General features: G+C 45.6%; 1 protein-coding gene across 1 annotated transcript in view; it reads left to right on the top strand.

The window, feature by feature from the left end:
• EXO1 (exonuclease 1) overlaps nucleotides 1–12,065 on the top strand; it is a 33,537-nt gene extending 21,472 nt beyond the window's left edge. Inside the window, exons 10-14 of the mRNA XM_040442211.1 lie at nucleotides 1,373–1,613; nucleotides 4,631–5,078; nucleotides 6,509–6,610; nucleotides 11,417–11,598; nucleotides 11,694–12,065. Coding sequence (XP_040298145.1) covers nucleotides 1,373–1,613; nucleotides 4,631–5,078; nucleotides 6,509–6,610; nucleotides 11,417–11,598; nucleotides 11,694–11,700 — 980 coding nt within the window. The 3' untranslated portion in view covers nucleotides 11,701–12,065. The remainder of the gene's footprint in view (nucleotides 1–1,372; nucleotides 1,614–4,630; nucleotides 5,079–6,508; nucleotides 6,611–11,416; nucleotides 11,599–11,693) is intronic.
• The last annotated feature ends 497 nt before the right edge of the window (nucleotides 12,066–12,562 follow it).

A 12,562-nucleotide genomic window follows, 5' to 3' on the forward strand; every position in this document is an offset into this window, starting at 1 on the left:
CACAGAAGGGGGACCGCATCGGGGGCAGCATTTTACTTATAACAGATCGGGGCAGGAGGGGGCGGACGCATCGGGGGCAGGGGGCAGCATTTTACTTATTACAGATGGCGGCAGGAGGGGGCGGACGCATCGGGGGCAGGGCGCAGCATTTTATTTATTACAGATCGGGGCAGGAGGGGGCGGACCGCATCGGGGGCAGGGTAAGAAGAAGGACAAGAAGGGGGCACAGATCGGGGGCTTCAGGACACATTACCGATTTCAGGCTGTGATCTGCAGAGCGCAGATCAGAGCCTGAAACCGGCATTTTAACACTGCCGCGATCCGATTGGTTAGTCTGCACAGCCTAACCAATCGGATCGATTGCCGGCAAGGGGCCACTCTGATTGGACCCTTGCTGGCATTACTAGACTGTATGCTGTCCGTGACAGCAGCAGGGCTCGGGCAAAAGCTTTAATCAAAGCGCTTTGCAGCGCTTGGATTAAAGAGCTGGCTTGACGTCTATACACGTGATAGCTGCACGGGGCATGTGCAGCTATCACGTATATATACAGATTGCGGTCGTGAAGAGGTTAAGAAACAAGTAGTAAATCAAGTCTTTTTTTCAAATGAGAACCCCAAGGACTAGATATTTTTTCTTTTTTCCACTAAGTGGAGATAGCTACCCCATAGCCAATGTCTGACCCCTGACAAGCCTTGCAACATGACTAAGGATAACTCTGGCACATTCCGTAAGAAGCGAGTCTGTCTTTAGATTATGAACCAGTGCGTGTCCAGCTCACGGGCGCTCCTGCAGAGGTGGTTTCTATGACCCACATCCCTGGTCTGGGCTCCAATTAGGATCACTGTTTGAAAGGAGATCCAGCAGATGTTGAAACAAACCTTATTTTTATTGCCATCCAAAAATATAAAAAAAGTGACACAAATGACACCAACCCCATAAAAACTGCTTATGCATTTCAATGCTACATTGTTCACGCAACCGTGTATTTTCCATAACAGAAATCCGAGGCTGACCTAAGGATTTCTGCTGCACAGATCTATGCGAGGATTCTCCACCGATATCCTTCAATAGGGACAATTCTTGCATTTAACCCAAAATAAATGACATACCGTTTAATTCTGTGGTGGGAAAAGTGCCAGAAATCCGTGAAGAAATGTCCCTATGCATTTGTAACCCCATTTGCACACATGGGAAGGGATACGGATTGCAGGCAGACTAAGTGGCTTTCCATCATGTGAATATACTTCTTGGTTTTACGGTCTTGACATTTCAATAGAAATTGTACAGTAGAGGACGTAACTTTAGCAGGTTTGTTTGTTTTCTTCCTGTTTGTGCTTTACAACGTCAGTGAATGTATCCGTGTTCTTCCAGGTGGGGCATCCGAATCCGATCTCCTCAGTCAGTATTCGTTTTCTCAGAGTAAGAAACCTAAAATAGAAGGTGACGATAATTTAACAAAGCTAAAGAGTCCCCGTCTGAGTGCCGTACGGCCACCCGATAAACTTGCAGTTAGCACAGAATCTCAGCCCAGAGCCAGGAATAAATTTGCTGCACTTTCCCAAAGGAAAAATGAAGAGTGCGGATCAATTTCCGTTCCCGGGACCAGAAGCAGGTACGTGAAGGCAGATCTGTTTAGAATTAAAGCTTAAAGGGATTGTCATATACATGGCCTATCTTATGGGATAAGCCATCAGTATCAGATCTGTGGGGATCCGACAGTCCTTGCCGATGAGCTGTTTTGTTGTAGCACCAGAACTGCACAACTCTGTCCATTGTGCAGTGGACGGCGCTAGTAACCGCAGTGCCGCTCATATTCACTTTAATCATTGCACAATGTATAGTTCTGGAGTTTCAGCAAAACATCTGACCGGCGGAGGTGCGAGGTGTCGGACCCCTGCTGATCTGATATTGATAGCCTTTCCTAAGAATAGGACATCAATGTCAAAGTACTGGACAGGCCCTTCTGACTCTCAAACAGTTAAACGTTAAAAATCTATGTGAAGAGGGACATTTATCGTTTCCATGCGCCAGTCTTAATCTCCCTGCACTGGCGTGAGATGCGCCTAATTTGTTTAGAAGAAGATGCCTCATAACAAGTCAGGCGCATCTCTGCCCTGCTGTGCGCCAGAAACGGTAGTCTAGACTTCCGCTATGACTTCCATCACTTTCTGGCGTAAGTTGTAGTAAATGCAGTGGGTGGTGCAAAGCCCTGGACCCTTCCACTAAACCCTGCTCCTTTTCTCACAACTTCAGAAAAGTGTCAAGAAGCCTAAAAAGTCAAATTATGGTGCCTATATAGAGCCGTAATGTGCGACTTTTGTCCACCACAGTAGTGGCGTAAAGGGCTTAATAAATGTTCCTCAAAGAGTTGCATTACTTTGTAGTTAGATTTATTTTCCTTTTCTCTGGCTGCCCTTGGAAACATGTGCAGCACCTTCTCTATGTGCCTAGACATAATAGCTTTACAGTCATTCTCACAATCCTCTGCTTTCTCATAACAGAAAACCTGAAAATTCTGACCCTGGCTTTTGATATGCATGATAAAGAAAACCTCAGTTAGGCCTCTTTCACACTTGCGTTGTCCGGATCCGGCGTGTTCTCCACTTGCCGGTATTACACGCCGGATCCGGAAAAACGCAAGTGTACTGAGAGCATTTGAAGACGGAACCGTCTTCAAAATGCTTTCAGTGTTACTATGGCAGCCAGGACGCTATTAAAGTCCTGGTTGCCATAGTAGGAGCGGGGGAGCGGTATACTTACAGTCCGCGCGGCTCCCGAGGCGCTCCAGAATGACGTCAGAGCGCCCCATGCGCATGGATGATGTGATCACGTGATCCATGCGCTTTGGGCGCCCTGACGTCACTCTGGAGCGCCGCGGTAGCCACACGGACGGTAAGTATGCTGCTCCTCGCTACACTTTACCATGGCTACCAGGACTTTAGTGTCCCTGCTGCCATGGTAACCATTCAGAAAAAGCTAAACGTCGGGTCCGGCAATGCGCCGAAACGACGTTTAGCTTAAGGTCGGATCCGGATCAATGCCTTTCAATGGGCATTAATTCCGGATCCGGCCTTGCGGCAAGTGTTCCGGATTTTTGGCCGGAGCAAAAAGCGCAGCATGCTGCGGTATTTTCTCTGGCCAAAAAACGTTCCGTTCCGGAACTGAAGACATCCTGATGCATCCTGAACGGATTTCTCTCCATTCAGAATGCATTAGGATAAAACTGATCAGGATTCTTCCGGCATAGAGCCCCGACGACGGAACTCTATGCCGGAAGAAAAGAACACAGGTGTGAAAGAGCCCTTACTCAACTTTATATACTTAAGGTCTCATACACATGAGCGTATTGGCTCGGTGCCCATATAGCGGACCGTAAACGGCCAGACCGCAATATATACGGGCACTGGCCGTGTGTACTCCGTCGTGTGGAATCGGACACCTTGACTTGAATGGGTCTGCAAGATACGACCGAACATAGGACTTCACTTATCTTTTTCAGAATGGCTACAAAGTGCTTCTGGTCTGTGCCCTCCGCACTGCAAAAAGATCAGGTTCTAGCTTTGGCCGCATGTTGCGCATCAATCATTCAAGTCAGTGGGTCTGCAAACGGAGTGCACACAGTGCCCGAGCATTGCGGACTGCTGTTCTCAGTCTGCAGCACGGACACTGAGCCATTACGCTTGTGTGCACGAGCCCTAAAGGGAATCTTTTACCAGTTTTATGCTGCCAGGTTCTAACTGCTCCAGCGCATGCCAACGAGTCCTGCTATTCATGAGCCTCTGGCTGAATTAGCAGCAGGGATCGGAGAAAATCGGCTCATGTATATTCAGGCCTTGTGCTCTGGAGCTGTTCAGTGGCCTTAGTTAGGACACCGTAAAACTGGTGACGGATTCCTTTTAAGGATGACCAGTCTTCTCTGCTGGCGTGTGTTTTAGTTAGTACTGTACTTGTATTTGCCACAATATAGCAATTCTGGAGCATCTTTCCTCAGAAATCTGAGTTGTGATGTTTCTTTGTTCCTGGAAATGCAGGAATAAATTGACAACTGGATGTTACCATTTCACTTGTCAGTTGGGTGTCGATAAACACTGGCTGTGCCCTGAAATTGTCACATGCCCTACTGGCCAGAGGAATGGTATCACCCAGTTTTCAACTTATTCATATGTTTCCAGAAGGAGTAAAAGAGGAACAGCGCAATGCAGCGTTCTATGAAAAGTGTCTTAGTATTAAAAAGTAGGTGACCAGTTGGCAAAAAAAAGTATTATAATTTTTATTTTATTTTTTAATGGTCAGGATGACATGAGAAAAACCAAAACATGGACTAAAATAGCCCCCCCACCACAAAAGGATTAAAAATATATATAAATATTGCCCCCCCCACCACTCCCGTTGCAATGCTTCCTGGTCCCCCTTATTACATAGAAAGTGATGCCCAGCCAATCACTGTTGCTTGAGCAGTCAGTTCCTGCGTGTTGTGCGGAACCAGCAAGTGTTGGAACCAAATTGGTGAGGCGGGTATAAGGTGTGTTTTTTTTGTTTAGCCGTTTTTTCTGTTTGGACAACCCCCTTTTTTTTTTTTTAATGAACGAATGTATACAATATGTATTTAACAATTTGCATATTACTAAGGTTTTTCTGCAAGCCTTCTGATCTGATGACCTCATCGGTGGACATCTCCAATGGTTGTGAGGCATCTGGCGAAACGGCTCCAAACATGAAACTAACAGAATCCGGCAATAAACCGTATAACATAGAGCAGAGTCCATCTCCTGTGTCTGGAACCAGCGACATGACCTCTTTCTCTGCCTCTCCGCTCCAAAGTCCCAGAAACTGTTTTAGCTGGTCGGGAAGATTGTCCAAGGGCAGCATAAAACCACCGGATCTCTCCCCTTCTCTGCTGTCCCTCAAACGCTTTCAGAGAACTAAAAATGTGTTTGAGCCGAATTTGGAAAACAACAAGACCGATTCATCCAACAAACCTCAGGACAGTGGTGACCAGATCGGTCAAGTCTTAACCTCCTCTGAAAATAAAAGTAAATTAACTGTGGCAGAAATGGAAGACTCCTCCAGCTCCGAAGTAAGTGGAAATCTTGTCCTTGTCTTGTTAAATGTGATTCCCATAGACATCGTAGGAGATGGGAGAGGTGGCTGGGAGTAGACTTTGGCTTTTTATTTGGATTTTCAACATTCACCTTCATCTAATACTAAGGGGGAGATTCATCAAGACGGGTGCCTTTTGTGTCTGTCTTGAGCTCCCCTGCAACGCCAGAGGATGCCCCTAATTTATGAAGAGGCGCTTCCTCCGCAGTCCGTGCACCTATACAGAAATCTACGAGCGCTCAGAGCTGACGTACATTTCTGGCTTTATTCTCGCAAGCAAAGCGGGGTAAATGAAGGTATATTTGTTGGAGCTGCTTGTCCCTTATGGGAAAGTGGCATAAAACTGATAGATGTGACAATGTTTTTTTATTTCTTTTTAAAGTCACATCTCCAGCTTTTTAAACCCACTTTCCAGGTGCAAGAGAGATGACGACAAATCTCGCCCAAAATGGCTGTATATAGGGGAGACGGAAAATGTTTCCCCAGTGGACGCAGGAAATCTTGTTCGTGTCTCAGATTTTCACTGTCCCTGGGAAAGCCATTAAATTGCACGTATAAACAATTAAAGACAATTATGCACGTTCATTAAATTTTCCTGTCATGTTGCCAAACATTGGGTAGTGATCGTGGTATATGGGCTCCAGCAGCATTTTGGAAAGCAATCCCATATTTTTTATTTTTTTTTGGGTAGTACCACTGTTAGAGGGGTTTTCTGAGTCTTCTACTACAGTATCAGGGGAGGACACCCAGCTGTTTGAGAAGACACCCAGCTTAGCCATGTGACGTCACATCCATATCAAATGGATGGAGCTGTGCTTGGTGAGCAGAGAGAAGACTGGCGCCACTGCGAGCGCTGTTGCTTTTTCAAACAGCTAATCAGCGGGAGTCCTGGGTTTCGGACCCACTCCGATCATATACTGAGGATAGGACATCAAGTCTTGAAAACCCTTTTAAGGATGGTTGAACATGGGAGACCGAGTTTAAATGGCTCCTCCTGATAACCTGCTCCAGTTATTCCCCGTCACTTCGGATGCATAGAAGACCCTCCCGTTTAAGAAGGGGCTGAGAAGACTCGCCCAGCTACTTTATGCCCCGCTTTTGACTGGAAGGGTTGGTGTGGAGAGCGGGGCATAGAAGCAGTTTTCCCTCCTGCCCTGGGCTCCACCGCTACCTCCCTTCCTCAGGTTTCCGCCAGGATCCGGGTACAACGGTTGCCGCAGACTGGGGGCTTCCTAGGTCAAGAGCTCCCTCTTTTCCTCTCTCTGCTGGCGGTAAGTGTCATGGAAGTTGTAATATCTTATCCTAAAAGAGTTTGCATAGCTAATGCAAATACTATATGGTAAGCTGTATACGGTACCTGTGATAGAGTAGTGGCCATCGCTCGAATGATCTATTCTGTTTAACTAGGATCTTGACAAGACTGAAGAATCCATTAGTGATTTTAGTTTGAAAGTGTCTCCTGTGCATCAAACTGCTTTCCCCGAGTCGAAGCCCATCACAAAGATTAAGGTAATCAAACACTAGTTTTCCACATACAAAAAGGCAAGCTGTTGTATTTTAGTTATGCGAATAATCTCTTTTGATCGTGAAATGAAAGATTTCCAAATTGTAGCCATTTACGTCTCCCCCTCGGAAAATAAATTAGAAATGGGCTATTGGTATTTATTGATTCACTGTTGAAATGAGCAAAATAACACTGCGAGCCGACCCCAAAACCTCACCCCAACTGTGACGCATGATGGTTGGGGGCTGCTTTGCTAAAAACGGAAACCTATTTGCAGGGAGTAATGTCCACAATTCCTCCTCGACATCAGGGCTCATATTATTCATACGCTAATTACCTTCCTCTGGAGTCCAAGAGGCTGTCCCTATCGCAGTTGGAGACCAGTCACACATCTTCTCCTGCAGCCCAGCACCACCCCACATCCAGTAATGACCTTCCAGCCCCGACGTCACTGCCCAGCAGTGCCGTAATCTAGAGTTGTTGCGATACCAAATTTTTGATTCGGTTTCGATACCATGAAAAAGTATTGCGATACTCGATACCATTCGATACCACGCGAAAAAAATAAACAAAAAAAGCCACGTGCATTCCTCATTTTTAAAAATGGCGAATCGCGCAGTTTTTATTTTATTTTTTCTGTTCCGGCATTCACCACCTAGATTTTTTTTTTTATATTTTAATAGTTTGGACTTTTCTGACGTGGCGATGTAATATGTTTATTTATATATTTTATATGTGAAATTGGGAAAAGGGGGGTGATTTATACTTCATATTTTAGTGTTTTTTTTTTTTTTCACTTTTTATTTAATAACTATTTCCCCCCTTAGGGGCTAGAACCTGGGATCTTTCATCCCTTTTCCTATTCACCCTGATAGATCTCTATCAGGGTGAATAGGACTCCACACTGTCCCTGCTGCTCTGTGCTTTGTGCACACAGCATCAGGGATGTTACCATGGCAACCAGGGCTTCTGTAGCGTCCTGGCTGCCATGGTAACCGATCGGAGCCCCAGGCTTACACAGCTGGGGCTCCGATCAGAAGCTGCCACTGCACCACCAATGAGGGGGAGTGGAGAGGTCCCTGTGGCCACTGCCACCAATGATTTTAATACTGGAGGGTTGAGAGGGGCCGGCGCACTGTGCCACCAATGATTTTAATGGGATGGGGGGATTGGGGGGGGGCACACTGCACCACCAATGATTTTACCCCTTTGTACAGGAGGCGGGTACTAGCAGATCTGCCGCTGATCGCAGCTCCCTGTCAGGGGCAGGGTGCCGGCAATGCGATTCTGCTGCCGGCACCCGCCTCCTGTATGTGTTAAAGACTGACTACTGTATATGAGTCCAGACTTTCACTATTAGGCCACACAGAGCGGCGCCCAGCGATGTCTCAGCACTCACCATTTAGTCCTGGGCGCCGCTCCGTTCGCCCGCAGTGCCCCATTACTGTCTCCTCTCCTGCTCCACATGCTGCTGATTACTATCGGAGCGATGGGAGGAGACATCAGCTTCACTAGTGGGCGTTCCTTCTCCCTGGCTGTAGCGCTGTCCAATCGCAGCGCAGGGAAAAGGAACGCCCACTAGTGAAGCTGATGTCTCCTCCCATCGCTCCGATAGTAATCCTATCATTGGTGGCGCAGTGCGCCCGCCCCTCCTCCGCCCCTCTCTTCTCATTGCCGCCCCTCCTCCGCCCCTCTCTTCTCATTGCCGCCCCTCCTCCGCCCCCTCTCTTCTCATTGCCGCCCCTCCTCCGCCCCTCTCTTCTCATTGCCGCCCCTCCTCCGCCCCTCTCTTCTCATTGCCGCCCCTCCTCCGCCCCTCTCTTCTCATTGCTGCCCCTCCTCCGCCCCCTCTCTTCTCATTGCCGCCCCTCCTCCGCCCCTCTCTTCTCATTGGTGGCAGCGGCAGCAGCACAGGGGGAGGGAGGACAGCTTCCTTCTCCCCGTGCTGCTGAGAGAGAACATGAGCGCGCCGATAGCAGCGCGCTCATGTTCAGAGATACTAGACTGCGCAGAAGCGCAGCCCAGTATCGAAAAAACGGAAATCCTGGTATCGTATCGATACCGGGACAAAAGTATCGATTGGGTATCGAAATTTCGATACCCGCAACAACCCTACCGTAATCCCGCACGTGCACACGGACACGTACATTCCCTGAGGATGCTGCCAGCACGGGGGAAGACCGCGCGGGATTGCGGCGCTGTTAAAAAAAAAAATATATATAAATTAAATTAAACTAAAATATTAACTCCCTGATCACCAACCTTTCCCAATTTTATATATAAATAATAAATAAACATGTTAGGTATCACCGTATCCAAAAATGTCAGAATTATTTTTATTTCCTGTGCGATGAACACCATAACGGAGAAAAAATGAAACGCGCGATTCGCCATTTGTTGGTCATCTTGTCCTCTCCCAAAATTTTTTATAACTAATCAAAAAGTCATAAATACCAATAAAAACTACAGTTCATTCCGGAAAAAAAAGCCCTCGTACAGCTTTGTAGACTGAAATAAGAAAGTTATGGCTGTGAGAAATTGGCAATGCAAAGAGAATGTGTTTTTTATTTATTTTTTTCTTCCCCAAAGGTTTTTATTTAAAAAAAGTAATGAAACAAAATAAAAACCATACAAGTTTGGTATCGCCATAATTGTATTGAGCCGCCGAATGAGGAGGTTGTCATTTTTACTGCACAGTGAATGCCGTGATGTCAAAAACCTTGATATTTTTTATTTTTTTTTATTAATTTTTTTTATCTATTTTTTTTTCCTTCCTTTTTTTTCCTCCCATACAAAACATGGTACATTTTTGCTACTTCAAGCTTTGCATTAGGGCTAATGCACACGAACGGCTCGTGCTGCAGACTGCAAATTGTAGGCCGCAATGCACGGGTACCGACCGTGTGCTTATTTGAATGAGGTCTGCGAGCAGTATCAGACGGTCCGCACCGCAAAAAAGTAGTGCAGGCTAGAGTTGTTTCGGTGGCAAAATTTTGATTCGGTTTCGATACCATAAAAAAGTATTGCAATATATTCGATACCAGGCAAAAAAAAAAGCTCTGTGCGTTCCGCATTTTATGGAACGTCCGGCCCATAATTGAACAGTCCAGTCCTATTTTTTGGGGTGGGGACAAGGTGCGTTCACCGCATAGATTTTTTTTAAAAATTTTTTTGTATTTTAATAGTTTGGCCTTGTCGGACGTGGCGATATGTAATATGTTTTATTTATTGTTTATATATTTTATATGTAAAATTGGGAAAAGGGGGTGATTTCTACTTAATATTTTGGTGTGTGTGTGTTTTCCCCTTACCTAGAACCTGGGATCTTTTAATCCCTTGTCCTATTCACCCTAATAGAGCTCCATTAGGGTGAATAGGATCTTGCGCTCTGCCTGCTGCCCTGTGCATAGTGCACACAGCAGCAGGGAGCTGACTATGCCAGCCAGGGCTTCAGTAGCGTTCTGGCTGCCATGGTAACCAATCGGAGCCCCAGGATTACACTGCTGGGGTTCCAATCAGAAGCTGCCACTGCACCACCAATGAGAAGGGGAGGGGACCCCGTGGCCACTGCCACCAACGATTTTAATACTGAGGGGAGGGGGCACACTGAGTCACCGATGATAATTAACATTTAATACAAATACAGCCGGCCGCAGAAACACATTGCCGGCACCCGACCTTTGACAGAAGCTGCGATCAGCTGCAGTTAACCCCTCAGGTGTGGCACCTGAGGGGTTAATTGCCAGGGACGCAGCGCCCTGTCAGAGGTCGGGTGCCGGCAATGTGTTTCTGCCGCCGGCTGTATTTGTAATGTATATTAAACGTTAGTTATCGTTGGCGCAGTGCGCCCTCCCCTCCTCTTCGTACCCATTGGAGGCAGCAGCACAGGGGGAGGGAGAGACTGCTTCCTTTTCCCTGTGCTGCTGAGGGAACATGGCCGCGCTGAGAGCAGCACGATGCATGTTCTGATACTGGGCTGTGCAGTAGCGCAGCCTGGTATCGATAAAAGGCAAATCCCGGTATCGTATCGATACCAGGCTTAAAGTATCGAAAGTTCGATACCTGAAACAACCCTAGTGCATGCACCACTTTTTTGAGGTGCGGAGGCACAGACTGAAAACTCATGAAAGCACTCCATAGTGCTTACGATCCGTTCCACACCGTAGCATCGGGATTGCTGACCTATTCAAGTGAATGGGTACGGTGGGCACACCTGACCCACTGTTTATGGGTTGGGCAATGGCTGTGTGCATGAGACCTTGGTCTCACATTAACGTTATGGATAAAGGTAGACATTTTAACTCCATGTTACTGCTGACTACAAGATTCTGGTCATTGTCACCCTGTTTGCTGCAATGACAGTTTTTCAAATGCTAATTTTTTTTATCCTTCTTTAATCTAGTAACTCTGTAGACCTTTTTTAATTTATTTAATGCACTTGTATAGCACAACTATATTCGGCAGCGCTTTACAGACGTTGGCATCCAACTGTCCCCAATGGGGCTCACAATCTAAGTTGTTCATGCACCGTTATCTTCCAGACTGCTGGTCATTGGGAGCCTCAAACCCCGAACAGATGACAGAGCATCAATATATAAATAAGGGAAACCCCTTCAAAAGGAATCTCCAGGGTTAGAAAAAAAGATATAATCCCACTCCCCCATAAAGAACACCATTTTTAAGATTTGTCTGGTATTGCAGCTCACCCCCATGTGAAATATTGCGATCATTTTTTTATTGATATAATAAATGTTTAGCATGTCGGTGTAAATTAAGATTTTTTTTGTTTTTTTTTGTATGGTGATTTTCAGGTGCCTGGACTGCTTAAACCCAAGACTGTGGATGCACGTTCTGTTTCCAGACTGAAGCCAATGGCACCTGCCAAAGCTAGTGGTCTGAGTAACAGAGCAAGACCTTCTCAAAACAACGAGAACAGGCCTGGACTGCAAACAACAACCATCAATGACCTGTGGAAAAACTTCAGTTTTAAGAAGTAAGTAAAATTTAAACCAACTTCCTCTGCCTTTTTATTTTGTACAACAATCGTTCAACCCGGTGTCTTCATTATATTCCCCTTCTCATCCGCAGGCATTAAAGGCACGTGCCAAGGACGCTGCTCTTCAACTTTTTGCCCTCTAGTTCGGAATCCTATTTGGTACAGCTTGGGGCTAATTTTATAAAACATCTTTATATATAAGGCCCTTGTTGTAAAATTAGTACCTTTTTAGTAATAAAGATGAAATAATCTTGACTATCAACTGTGAAATGGAGTACGTGAGGGACAGATGCCCAAATGCAACAAATATTACATCTTTTATATTTTTTTTACCTTTTGAAAACTGAAAAATATTGCTGCTTTTTGTCACTTTTTTTTTTTTTTAAAACATTTTGTTGGTTTGAATGTATTTCTTGCATCCTAAACTCCACGGTTGCAATGTATTGGTGATTTTAATGGCTGGGTAAATTCAAGCAATAAGTACATTTTATTTGCGTTTACCTCCCAGCATGCCTAGCTACACAAAGGCAGCGGTGTATATTTTATCATTGGGATTTAACATTCATCTACTCTCCACTCGGCATTGATGCTGAGGCTTCGACCTGCATTGCCTTAAAGTAAATTTCTATCTTTTTATCACCATGTATTATTTTAGGGCCAATATTTGTTTAATTCCTTTCATTTCGTGGTTGGAGCATCCCTTTTCTGATGCAGAGCTCCAGATTCCCTGAATAGACACAGAATAACATAAAAACATGCTGGCTGCCTGCAGCAAACACTGGCGGGAACGTGAGATCTTGCGGCATCCTGGTGCATAGCAGTTTGTAGCAAACTTCTAAACTCCCCCTAGTGGCTACTACATATAGTTTACTTCGCTTTAAAAAACAATAAAAAAATGTATAAAAGAAATTGTCACCATGAACTTGCAGTTCAATCTGCAGGCAGCATATGATGGATCAAG

This window comes from Bufo bufo, chromosome 8, assembly GCF_905171765.1.
Source record: "Bufo bufo chromosome 8, aBufBuf1.1, whole genome shotgun sequence".
NCBI lineage: Eukaryota > Metazoa > Chordata > Amphibia > Anura > Bufonidae > Bufo > Bufo bufo.